This window comes from Dama dama, chromosome 4, assembly GCF_033118175.1.
Source record: "Dama dama isolate Ldn47 chromosome 4, ASM3311817v1, whole genome shotgun sequence".
NCBI classification, from domain to species: Eukaryota; Metazoa; Chordata; class Mammalia; order Artiodactyla; family Cervidae; genus Dama; species Dama dama.
Genome location: NC_083684.1, coordinates 60,130,199 through 60,142,666, shown reverse-complemented (window position 1 = coordinate 60,142,666; position 12,468 = coordinate 60,130,199). Strand labels below are relative to the sequence as shown.

Sequence of the window (12,468 nt, the reverse complement as noted above, 5' to 3'; positions counted from 1 at the left end):
CATCCCTGAAGCCCCCTCCTTCAGGAAGCCTGCCCTGATGTATCAACATACCCCAGCAGTCCTGCCTCCTCCTGGCCAGCCCAGGTGACACTCCCAAGATACAGATCTCACCTAGCTGGGAGGATGGGTGTGTTTGGGGCTTACTCCCCTCCCAGTCCCTGAGGGTAGAGCTCTGAGACCAGGGACAGGAGAGGCCTGCTGTGCAGGTCTGAATTAACTAGCAGGATGCACCTGGATTCAAATCCTTGCTCCACTAGCAGCTAGCAGTGTTGACCTTGGAAGAGACATTTCACCTCTGATAACCACACCCAGTGGAGTCCCACAGCCGGAAGAAGCAGGAGGCGAGATGGACTAGTGGCAACACGGGGCGGGGCCTGAAAGTGGGAGTGCTGGGCAAAAAAGACACAGAAGAAGAAATACAGCAGGAGCCTCTGGAGAAAGCAAAAATCCACCACACAGAGCGAACAGTTTGCCAGGGCACCGAACAATCTGCCAGGGCAGAGGGCCAGGGAAGGGGATGGGAATAAAAGGGAATTTTATACAGACTTATAAATCTATATTTGCAGGTATTTGAATATAATATATACATTTATTATATGCTCATCATAGTGCTAAATTTACATTTACTATTAAACTATTATACAAAGTACAATGATACAGAACATATGGAAATGTGTGTGTGTGTATATATATATATATTTTTTACTGCCTGTTTGCTTAAAGCAGGCTTATGTTAAGAACTCCCTTAAACAAATCTCCCTCTTCTTCTACAGGGCCTTCCCAGTGGCTCAGTGGTAAAGAACTCACCTGCTAATGCAGGAGACTCAGGTTTGATCCCTGGGTTGGGAAGATCCCTTGGAGAAGAAAATGGTAACCCGCTCCATTATTCTTGCCTGGGAAATTCCATGGACAGAGGAGCCTGGCAGGCTACAGTCCATGGGGTCACAAAGAATCGGACATGACTTCATAAACAACAACAACTCCTGCTACAGAGTTTGGCCCAGAAATGGGCTCAGTGTCCCTGTGACAAATGGAGACCCAGTGCCCTGCTCCTTAATGATCTCAAAAAAAAAAAAAGCAGGACTGTGGAAGGAAGGCGGGGAGGGAAAAGAGTTGGGCGGACGTCAGGGAATTCTGCTCGTCCGACTAAGGAGACAGAAATCTGACAAAGAGAAACAACACTTCATGAAGTAGTTTTGAGACGTAGGGGGCAAACCGTAGGCATTCAGAAAAGCGAAAGTGTGAGTCACTCAGACATGTCTGACTCTTCGCGATCCCATGGACTGCAGCCCACCATACTCCTCTGTCCGTGGAATTCTCCAGGCAAGAATACTGGAATGAGTAGACATTCCCTTCTCCAGGGGGGATCCTGCTGACCCAGAGATGGAACTGGGGTCTCCTGCATTGCAGGCAGGAGACCCTCTGAGCCACCTGGGCGGCCAGAAGGGTTGCAGAAACCCAAAGGCTAGAACGGAGGAGCCAGTCTCCCAAAACTGTTACCAACTTCAAGACCTGAGTCTGCATCCGTCTATAAAAGGAGATGCAACTTACAAGCGACAGCTAAGATTTGACAGAACACAGAATGGCTGGTTTCCAGTCTGTGACTAAACTCGGGGGGACAACACTTGAGCTCCCCCCGCCACCGCCCCGCATCTCAGTCTTTCCATTGAGCAAGGGCCAGGCTCTCGTCCTGACCTGCCCCATGGGCCCTGATTCACTCCCTCCCTGTAGATAGTTAGGGAGCGCCTACTGGGCACCGGGAAGGCAGCCAGGGTAGGATGTAACAGCACCTATGAAGCAAGGGTCACAAGCAGCCGGGAGACCAGTGGCTGCCTGTCCGGAGCCCTGCAGCTCTGAGGGCTGGGCATCCTGAGCCAAGGAAGGGGCACTCAGGAGTAGGGGATGATAAAAGTGCTAAGGGGATGGGTCCAGGGCAGTGATGAAGGTGGCTGAGTTGGCCCGGGCCCCACCCACCAGGACTCTCTTGAGAGATAAGTTCCAAGTGGGAGCCAGGGATTGGCACTGTTAACAAACACCGCTGGTGCTTTGGAAGCAAATGGGTCACTTTTTACAAAACAGAATGGTGACTTCACACACAGGCTCTTTGCTCGGCTTTCTTCACCCCTGTGACATGTCCATCCTTCAGTCAGTCAGCTCGTCAGTCAACAAACATCTCTGAAATTCCTACTGCATGCCAGGAGCTGGGAACATGGGCACGCTGTTTCTTTCCTTCCATAGTTTAGAGTCAAGTGAGAAAGCCAGGCCTGAAGGGACGCTCACAGGACATCTACATCCCAACAGAGCTACAAGGGGCGGTGTAGTGAGCAGAGGCAGCATCCCCAGACTGGGGGCTGAGGCTGGGGAAGGCACCCAGGCGAGGGGCTCTTGAATGATGAGATTTCACGGGGGTGGGGAACGGGAAGATCTCTCACTCGGGAGAGAAAGGAGGTAAAACCTTCCCAAGGACTCCTGCTTGGTGAAAACCAGTCAGGCCGTCCTGAGACCACAACTCCATGGCCGAATTTCAAGACAGTGATGCTGAGATGCTCAACCCAAAGGACCAGGCGGGTCTGCGAGAGTCTGTGGGATTTGAGAAGAGGCAAGGCAGATCTGCAAGACCCGACATGAGGGAGCAGCAAGCCAGTGGCTCTGATGCTCTGGGAGGCGGTGTTGACGAGGAAGGGGCACAAGGGAACTTTCTGGCAGTGATGCAAACGCTCTGGGTCTGGACGGGGTGTGGATTACACAGGCGGCTACCGTTTGGCAAGACTCGGGGAGAAGCATCGGTCATCTCTGTGCGTTTCGTTGTGTATGTCAGTTACATCCAGTATAAAGGATAGAGGGAAATATGCGCCTTTCTGTGAAAGAACACGCACATCCACAGAACCAGGAGGTCACTGGGCAGGTTCCGGGGAGAGAAATGAAGCCAGCGTGGCAAGAGCTTGCCAGGATGAGGGAAGCCTGGCCCGACCAGGTAAAGAGCTGAGAATTCTTCCAGCAATTCCCCCACCTCACCTGGGGGGCTGGGTGTCTGAGGATGGGTGAGGCGCCTCCTTGAAGGGCAGGAGGGTGGTTACACAGTCCAGTCAACTGTCACAAGCGCCCGGGAGGTCGGTACTGTGAGCATCAGCCTGCCCAGCACCACACGGTGAACGAGAGGCAGGACAGCATGCCTCCTCTGGACAAAGGGGACCCAGGGACCCTCGATCTGCAGGTGTCCTGGGGGAACAGGTTGCGAAGGCCACCAGGGCTCCCTCCAGGGCCCCAGGGGTCATTAACAAGGGTCCTACAGCCACAGCCAGACATTACTCCTTCACTCCGCTCCCAAGGCTGCCACGCTGGGACCTATGGGACACAGGGGGTGGGGTGGGGGGTCATCTAGAAGTCAGCAACCCTTTTGCCCCGCAAGAACAAGAAACACTTTAAATGAGAATTACAGAGAGACGGAATGAGCAAGAGGAGGGGAGAAAGGCAACTGGGCCTGCCTGGGGACTCCAGAGATGTGGACCCTTTCTCTGATCTCTGAACCCTAGAAGGAGCCTTTGGTTACAGTCCCCTTGGGGCACACCTGGAAGTAATCACGACAGTGACAATGGTGACCTGCCAAGCGCTTAAGAGGAGCCAGGCACTTGCAAAACACTTTTCCACGCGGGACCTTATTTACCAAATGCAACAGCTCTCAAAAGAAGCATTAGTTATTATTCCTGTACTTCTGGTTCAGGAGGATAGTAACTTGCCTCCAAGTCACAAAGTCAGGAGGAGCAGAAAGAGGACTCGAACCCCTCACTGTCGTCTATCCATCCCCCTGTCAACAGCCCACCTTCTCTGTGATTTCTGCACAGAATATATCAGGACCCCCAACCCACACGATACACATCCAGGCATAAATCCCCGAGCCTATGTGATTTGAAACAGCTACCAGAGTGCAAAGCCTGGGGTGGCCAAGACAGAATGGGACAACCTGACCACAGCTTACTGCCTGCAGCCTTGATTGTCCCCACCTGTGAAATGGGCTTACTGTCTCTTCCCTCACAGGATAGGACAGATCCCAGAGGTGATGAAGTAGATTCTGGATGCCAAAAATAATAATACCATTAATAACATTAATGTTACAGTTGAACTGATACAGTGTTTGGAATTTGCTTTAACATACTTTAGCAGAAAAGGGAAAGGAAAGGGCAGAAATGGGGAGGGAAGATCAGGAGAAAACTGGCAAAGGTGGAGATGGATACATGGGGGTTGATTATTCTATTCTCTCAACTCTTGGTGGGTGCTTTAAATTTTCCATGATAAAAAGTTAAAATAACAACAAGCAAAGCAAACCTTCCCTGTGCGCTCCTGCAAGCCAGGGTCTGTCTTAAAAGCTCTCCTACATCTTCACTCAGTTAAGCCTCACAGTGACCCCATGAGTTTTGTCAGAGATGAGGAAACTGAGGCCCAGAGGGGTATTTGATTCCCTTGGATTCTTCTTTTCAATTAAAATGGCCAACACTGACTGCCCAGGTTTTCAGGGGAAGGAGGTAAGGACTTCGTATCTAATTCCATGGGAGACTTTGGTACTTCCCTCCACCACTATCAACATCACCACCATGATCACCACTATTACCATCATCATCACCACCACAACCACGAATGTTTTCTGAGCACTTGGGATATGCCAGGCACCGTGTGAGGCACTGAACACAAAGGTGGGTCTCCCGTCACAGCCACTCTTCCAGGTAAGGAAACCGAGGCCCAGAGCAGGGCAGCCCCGTCTGTCCCCAGCGCCACGCAGCCTTGCCTCATGCCAGAGCAGTCTGCCCTGTGCCCTCCGCAGCCAAGCAGTATAGAATGCCAACAATGTTCCCTATGTGCCTTTTTAGAAGACAATGGAAAGCTTTCAGAGCAGGGAAGTCAGCATGGGGCCCATGGGAGAAGAGTAATCATAGCAAAAATAACAGCAACATCAGATGCTGATTCCCGAATGCCAACTGCCCGCCCAGCTGGGGAGGGCACTGCCTCCTTCTGCCCTCATAGCCCACCTGCTGGGGAGATGTCATGAGCCCATTTCACAGACAAGGTAACCAAGACCCAAGGAAGGATCACTTGCCCAAGGTCTCACTGCAGATAAGTGCAAAAGTCACCTCCCCTGCCTGTCAGTAAGGGGGTTCACAGCCCAGGATTAAGGGGTTCCTGCCCCCAGGTGACAAGACTGCCGCAGAATGACAGCTGACTTGGTAGATATTATTTAATCCTTATAACAAAGTTTCCAAAGACAGGTACTGAGACCGGCCCATTTCACAGAAGGGAAAACTGAGGCCCAGAGTCAGCAAGCCCCCAGCCTGCAGCCATTCAACCAGCAAGTGGCAGAACCTGGATTTGAAACAACAGCACCCACATCCTTGACCTCCACACCATGCATGCCCACCTGGGGTGGGTGCAGGTTACGGGCAGGAAGGAGGAGGCAAGGAGGTCATGAGAAGCAAAGACAATGGGGCGGACTGGCGGGATGACTTGAACAGGAGGGGGAATGACTTCCTCCAAGATTCACCTGCACAGGTGCCTCCTCCGTGTGACCCAATGACAAATCGCAGGCTCTTGACCCATCAATCCTGCCTCCAATATATCTTGCCGACATACCCATTTCCTGATACGCCAGGTGGATGCCTGTCCTCCTGCTCAGCAGGTAGAAACATCAGGAAACACCTCCATATCCATGTTGAGTCATGGAGGACTTGCCCACACCAAGGAATATAACACAGTCGAGAAAAATCCAGAAGAAACCCTCTGGGTACTGTGTACATCTCCCAGGGAGATGAAGCAAAACAAGCAACGTGCAGGACAATGAGCAGAGGGTGCCAGCATGTGTAAAATACATATTTTTTAAGACATACACATGTACACAAATGTTTGTGCACAGAACATCAGGATTGAGGAGTCGCCTCAGGGGAGATGAGCTAGGAGACTGGGGATATCCCAGAGGAGGAAAGGGGAGACTTGCTATGTTTGGCATCTTGAATTTGTCCTGGGTATCCAGGAGAAAAAAAAAAAAACACACAGAGAGAGAAAAAGGTGTTTCCTCCCTGGAGCCTTTGCAAACCACCCAGACAGAATGGATCAAGTTCTCCAGCAGCCTTGAAGACAACTCTTCTCTCTGCTCTCCTCCTGAACTGGGTCCCCATATCATAACTGGGCCCTGGGGCCCAGGCACACAGAAGACCCTCAGGAAGTTTGATTAGGAACAATTAGAGACACAAAGGCCTTCTCTCCAGCTTCTCCTGCCAACAGATCCCCAGCATCAGTGAATATCCATAAACTCAGGACACAACACCCATTGTTGCCAAGCCAGAGATGTCTTAGAAAACCCTCTCTCTTTCCCACTGGGGGATCCTGCGTGCCGCTGAGACACAAAGGCTTCAGTGGATGGGGACAGAACTCTAATGGTGGTACCCCAGGCAGGGGAGAAGTCTAGGGAAGGAAGGAGGAGGGAATCCTCGGGGACCAGTTAACCAAACATTTCCCACGTGTCTCAAGAGTGACACATCCTACACTGGAGAGCCAACTCAGGCCCTCCGCCCTCAGAGTGCGGGGGACAAACATGGATATGAACCAGTGAATGGGGGGAGTGGGGGGGGTGGCGCCGCCCAAGTGATTGTGATTGGCGGAGAAGAGTGTTTCATACCATGGATGTGAAACAGGCAACTTGCTGTTTCCAGTAAAAGTCAGGGAGCCTGGTGAGGGAGAGACCCCAAAGAGATCAAGGCAAGATAACCATGCCCCCCACCCCTCTCCCCTGCAGGGCGGGAGAGGCAGAAAGGCAACCCTTCACTGCTTTCCAAGCCCAGGCCGTCTAGAAAGGAATGCCATGTTTTCCTGTTTCCAATTAACTTCCCCCCACCAGCAGCCCTCTGCATTCTTGAGACCAGGAGTCAAGACAGCCACGGGGGGAGAGCTGGGGAGGGCAAACTCTGGTGGTGGCTGGGCCTGGGGAGAAAAGGTGACCCCCCCAGGACCCTCACACACACCCCAGGACCCCTCCAGCCAGGCTCTCAGGGCTTGGTGCTGACCCCTGGGCCCTTTCAGAGGGGAGAGGGGGAAGACCCCCCCCCACATCCCCAGGGAAAGTTGGGGAAGGCCCAGGAGGCCTCTGGGAAGGAAGTTGGCAAATAAGGGGGCGGGGCATAGGCCTGTCACTCTTGGGCCTTACTCATGCTTCCCCCACTTCCCTCCCAACCCCGCAAAATCAGGAAGCACTCACTCCAGAGAGGCCCACAGCCCCGCCCCTCCTGCCCCCACCCCACAGGAATTATTATGACATATTATGCCTGTCACCTCAGGAAGGTATCTGCAAGGGGTCCCTGAAAGTGTTCACCCTTCTCCAACGGCACCCCAAGCCCCTCCATCCCTGCAGTCTGGGTTGGAATCCCCTCTCAGCCATGGACTGCAGTTTCCTCATCTGTAAAATGGCGAGATCACCCCTACAGCCTCCTTCCCGGGGTAGGTTGGGCCCTCCACAGCCCTTCTCCCTCATGCCACCCACCCAAGGGTTTATTTGGCAGCAGTAAGTGCTGAAGGGGAAGGGTCCCAGAAAGCTGGAGGAAGGAGGTCACCAAAGTGAAACTATTTACAGTGTGGTGGCGCTCATCCACCACAGGGAATTCCTCCTGGGTGGATGCCTTTTGCTGGTCACCCTCAAATACCCAGTCCCTCAACATTCCTCCCCACCCCTACAGGCCAGCCATATTTCCGGAGAGGGGGAAACAAAAATAACACGCGTGGATAAAACTTGCAGCCACTGTGAGTTCAGTTAAAGAGGCTCTAATGGTTCCCCCCACCATCTGCCTATGAGGAAACTGAGGACAAGTGAGTTGAATCTAGTGCCTGAGGTCACACGGTGGGACAAGGAGCCTGCCACCGGGGCCACGGGGAGAACCAGCAGGGACTTCTCTGCCAGCTTGTGTCATGGCACCACACAGGGTCACAGGGCAGAGCGACAATGAAGGTCCCGAGTAGTTCAGCATCCCTACCAGCAAGGCTGAGGAGCAGCAAGCTGGGCCAAGAGCCAGCTCAGGTGCAGGAAGAGGATGACGGAGGAGCCAACCGCCAAGTGCCCACCCCGCTCAAGGCCCACACAGCAAGGCCTGGGGCCCCCCTTCTCCCAACCCCCACATTTTCAACCCTCAGCTCCTGCAAGTAAATGCTCTGCTTGGGCCACAGGTGAAAGCACCCTGACCTCAGCCCAGCTGACCCCTTTCCCTTACCGGTACTCGGTGGGGGAAAAAAAATGTGGCGACTCCTTCCCAGTCTCATCTACATTTGAGACCCAACTGAAGTCAAAGGGACGAAAATGCCAAAGACAGGTACAGGCAGACCTAACAGTTTTGAGCTGAGCTAGGGAAAACTTGAGACAGTTACAGATTGGGGCCGTGTGACCCTGGGCGAGTCACTCAACTGCTGTGAGCCTCCATTAGCCTGTCTGCAAAATGGGAATCACATAACTGATCCCCCAACTTCCTCCTTGGGTTGTAGCCAGTGTGTAGCTCACCTAACAGCAGCTAATCCCTAGTCTCTCTGGGTAGGGAGATGTTATTTCTGGCTTCTAGGAGTGGGGGAGCTCCGAGGGAGGGGCGGGGGGGGGGGGGGTGTAGGTAAGCAATACCCCTTAAGGCCCGCTGGACACTGGCACGCGGGGGGGGGGGGGGGGGGTGGCCCCTGATCTGCCCACCTCTCCGGTTCTCCCATCACTCCAGCAGGTCAGAGATGACGGAGGCCCCCCCCCCCCCCCCCACCGCCCCGGGCAAATCCTAAATCAGGGGAGAGGCTGAAAGCACGGAGCGCTTATCAGAAACCTCAGGCCGTGAAGTCTGGGGTGTTCCGAAAAACTGTTTCCTTGAGGAGCAGCCGGCGAAAGGAGGTGTGAGGGGAAAGCAGACACATCCCCCCAGATGATTACACTATCGGCGGACTGTGACAAAAGGGGCCGCCTGGCCGGCAGAAGTCCGGGCACCGGCAGCCGCATCCCCGGCCCGGGCACACCGGAGCGCTAGGACCTGTCACCCCGGCCTCCCGGGGAGCGCTGACACAGCGGCCTCTGACCCCACCTCCCGGGAAGTTCAGCTGCTCAGAACCACAAAGCAAAACAAAGGGGTGCGGAGAGGAAGGAGCCGCCGAGGCTCCAATCACCGCTGCCTCCCCAGCCCGCCCGCGGCTCTTCGCCCCGCTCGCCGCTGGCCGCGGACCAAGGCCTGGGCAGCTCCCCGGTCCCTTGTCTCCCCGCGGGCCGCCCGTGACAGGAGCCGGAGAAGCCGCCGAGGGGCAACCAGGGATGGGAAAACCAGATGGCTCCGGCCCTCCTCCCGCCTCCTCCATCCCTCCCTCCGGGTGCCCGCGGCCTGGCCGCCCTCCGCAGGGGCCCGGGGCGGCCTCGGGCCCGGCTCGGCCGGCTCACCCCGGGGAAAAGATTGCCTTTGTCTAAAGGTCACCACCCGAGCGCGGTGCCCGGGCTGGGCCTGGTGCCTCCCATTCCCCGGCCGAGGGGGTGGAGATGGGGGGCCGCCCCAAATCTCGGGAGGTGACAGGGGTAAGGCTCACTTCCCTCCTCCCCCCCACCGCCCTCCCCGTAACGGCCCCCTCCGGGACCCGCCAGCTAGCGGGGGAGGGGGTCAACTCCTTTCACTGCTGGGGGGTGGGGGACCAAGTCAACTCCTTTCATTGTTTAGGGTCGGTGGGGAGGGGGAGACCCAGTGGCCTCCTTCCGCATCCACCACCCCCCACCAGCTTGCCAGAACCCCGTTTCTCCCCGGCACCCCCGGGAGTGATTTGAGGAGGGGGCGCAGGGCACGGGGCGAAGAGGGGGGAGATGAAGGCTCGCCGGCTCCGGCCGGGAAACCACCATCCGCTCCCCCATGGCTCTCTTCTTCTCCGAAAGGCGGGGAGCGGAGCGAGGGGAGGGGGCCCCCGGGTCGGGGGAGGGGGTCTCCCCGCCCCTCCCCCCGTGGAACGTTAGGTCTCGTTTTTCCGCCGCTCCATTGTATCTCCGGCAGCCGGCGGGAGGGCCGGGGAGGCACCGGGCGCCGGGTTTGGGCAGGGGAGCCCGGGGTGGTTGGGTGGGGGGGTCCCCGCAGGATCAGCGCGGCGGTGATGGTGGGAGAGACGCGGGGGGTGGGGGGAAGCTGTCGGGGGTGGTGGGCGCGGAGCAGAAAAAGAGGCAGCGGGCGCTGCGCCCCGGTTGGGGGGCTGAGTGTGTGAGTGTCGGGGGGGTGGGTTCGGCCCCGGCTCCGGCTCCCCCCACACACACCCTCGCCGCCAACCCCCACTCCCCCCTCGCTTTTGCGCCCTGTCACAGCCCCGACTCGCAGGTAGAGAGAGTTAAGAGATTTAAAGAGAAATTGCTACATTGTGAGAAACTCACCCTGATGTTTGAGCAGCCGTCGGCGCGGGGTCTCCGAGACGGCCCCGCACGGGCTGCAAAGGGAGGACCCAGAAGGGGCCGACCGGCCGGGCCGGTCAGCGCACTGCCTGATCGCATGGCGGCCGCCCGGCGGCCTCCGCCAGGCCCCTGCCGCCGCCCCGCGCCGCGGCCCGGGCGCGCCGGACCCGCGCCCGCTCCGGGCGGGACCCCTCGGGTTTGCAAAAAAAAAAAAAAAAAATTTTTTTTTAATTAAATGCAAAAGGAAAAAAAAAACCTTGCAGGTTTTGTGTTCCGCCCCCCCTTTCCTCCTCCTCCCTCCGCCCTCACCGAGGGACGGGCTTGGGGGAGGCCCCGCCCTGCGACTCGGCGAACCAGCTCGAGCTCTGGGCGCGGAGCGGCGGGCCCGCGAGCGAATGGGAGGCTGCGGACTCCCCGGGAGGGTGACCTCCGAGCCGGCGCCGCCCCCTCCCCAGCCGGAGTCCCGGGGGTTCGGGGGCGCGCTTTCCCAGGCTCTGGTGGAGTCGACCGACAGCATCGAGCGATGCTCCGGGTTAGAGAGAAAGGCTAATAGCGGGATTGGCGCTCCCGGACCTCGGGCTCGGCTGGGCCGGCTGGGGAGGGGGCGCCGTGCGCCCTGGGCGCGCCCCGACTCGGGGGACGGTCGCCGGGCGGGAGGACGTGAGCAGGGGCAACGCCGATGGTTCGAAAAGGTAGCGGGAGTCGAGGATGGAGGAGATGGGAGGCCCCGTAGGTGGAATCGCGAAGGAGCCGGGAGTCGGAGTTAAAAGGGTGGAAGGCGCGGGGTCGGAGGGTGTTCTGGGGCTCCTCGCCGGGACCCCGAACGCGGCTTGGTCACTCACCTCAGTCGGCCTTTTGAGCTGCTACGGCCCCGGGGAGGGCGCCGGGGATGCGGGTCCGACCTTTCTCACCGCCTCCTCAAGGCTTCTCGGGCCGCGCAGATGGGATTCCCAGAAGCCCCGGGACGCCTCGGTGGTGTTGGGTCTGTTTCCGCCTCGCCGGGCCGTGTACGCCTTGCGGGCGTGACACTTCGATTCGAGCGTTCATTCAGGGAACGCTTGCAGAGCGCCTGCAGTGTGCCCGGCGCCGTGCCCGGGCCCCATTGAGCACCCAGACAGCTCGGAGCTACCCTCCCCGGGCACACAGGCCAACGGCACCTACACTCTGGTTTGTTACCTTCCGCTTCCCCAGTGCCCTGGAAAAGCCACGTGCATACCGAAGCGACTCAGTAATAATGTGTGCTGAATAAACGAGTGATTGTTTTAAGCTTTGTGTTTTAAGCTTTAGAATTGATCCTAGGATCTTGGTGGCACTATGCATATTATTGAAGAGACCACGGAGGTGCAGGGCCCTGACTCCAACCAGTGAGCCCTTGGTTCACATCCTCCCACTTCCTTTGCTGTGTGACCTTGGGCAAACTACTTCACCACTCCGTACCTCCGTTTCTAAGGGGACAATCAATAACAGGCCTCATTTCATAGGGTCATTAGGAGAGAATGTTCTCATGAAGAGCAGCACCTGACAGGAAGTGCAGATAAGTGCTGTTATTATAGCAAAAAGGAAATTTCATCCTTTCCAGATGTGAGCACATGTATTGCCCCAAACATAAGACAGTAGTCAATCTATAAGTTATACAGTGGTCATCCACAGTCCGTGGAGGTATGTGATCCTTCCAGGAACAGCAGTATACATGGACATTATTTTTGTGCAGTTTGCCTTTCATCTGCCAAGATTGAGCCTCAGGGGCTACATCTTGAGTATTCATGTATGTGCGATTTTTCCAGTCTTCACCAGAAAAGAGACCTCCAGGGACCCCCATCTGGAGGTCTTTAGTGATTCCCACCTTGCTGTTCAGTCTGGAAGCTGTGTCTGACTCTTAGTGACCCCATGAAGTGCAGCCCACCAGGCCTCCCCCCTTAGAGTGTAGAAAACTAACTTGGCTCAGAGAGGGCAAGTGTTTTGCCCAGGGTCACACAGCCAGCAAGCGGGACCTGATCTGAGCTGGGCGGCGCTGATGTCCCAGAGATGCCAATCCTGGGGGACTTGGGAATTGACTGGGG

At 56.6% G+C, this 12,468-nt stretch overlaps 2 protein-coding genes across 6 annotated transcripts in view; one reads left to right on the top strand and one right to left on the bottom strand.

Annotated features, from left to right (window-relative positions):
- LOC133055126 (proline-rich proteoglycan 2-like) overlaps positions 1–9,454 on the top strand; it is a 47,405-nt gene extending 37,951 nt beyond the window's left edge. The window contains exons 2-3 of the mRNA XM_061140579.1: positions 8,197–8,249; positions 8,957–9,454. Coding sequence (XP_060996562.1) covers positions 8,197–8,249; positions 8,957–9,454 — 551 coding nt within the window. The remainder of the gene's footprint in view (positions 1–8,196; positions 8,250–8,956) is intronic.
- The window catches only part of BICRA (BRD4 interacting chromatin remodeling complex associated protein), a 74,366-nt gene extending 62,870 nt beyond the window's left edge, over positions 1–11,496 (bottom strand). For 4 of the 5 annotated variants that reach the window (XM_061139714.1, XM_061139712.1, XM_061139715.1 and 1 more), the window contains exon 1: positions 10,391–10,525. The gene's annotated coding sequence lies outside the window, so the exon portion shown is untranslated. Of the gene's footprint in view, positions 1–10,390; positions 10,526–11,250 lie in introns of those variants that run through there. The other variant, XM_061139713.1, reaches the window with a different exon arrangement.
- Positions 11,497–12,468: the final 972 nt, after the last annotated feature.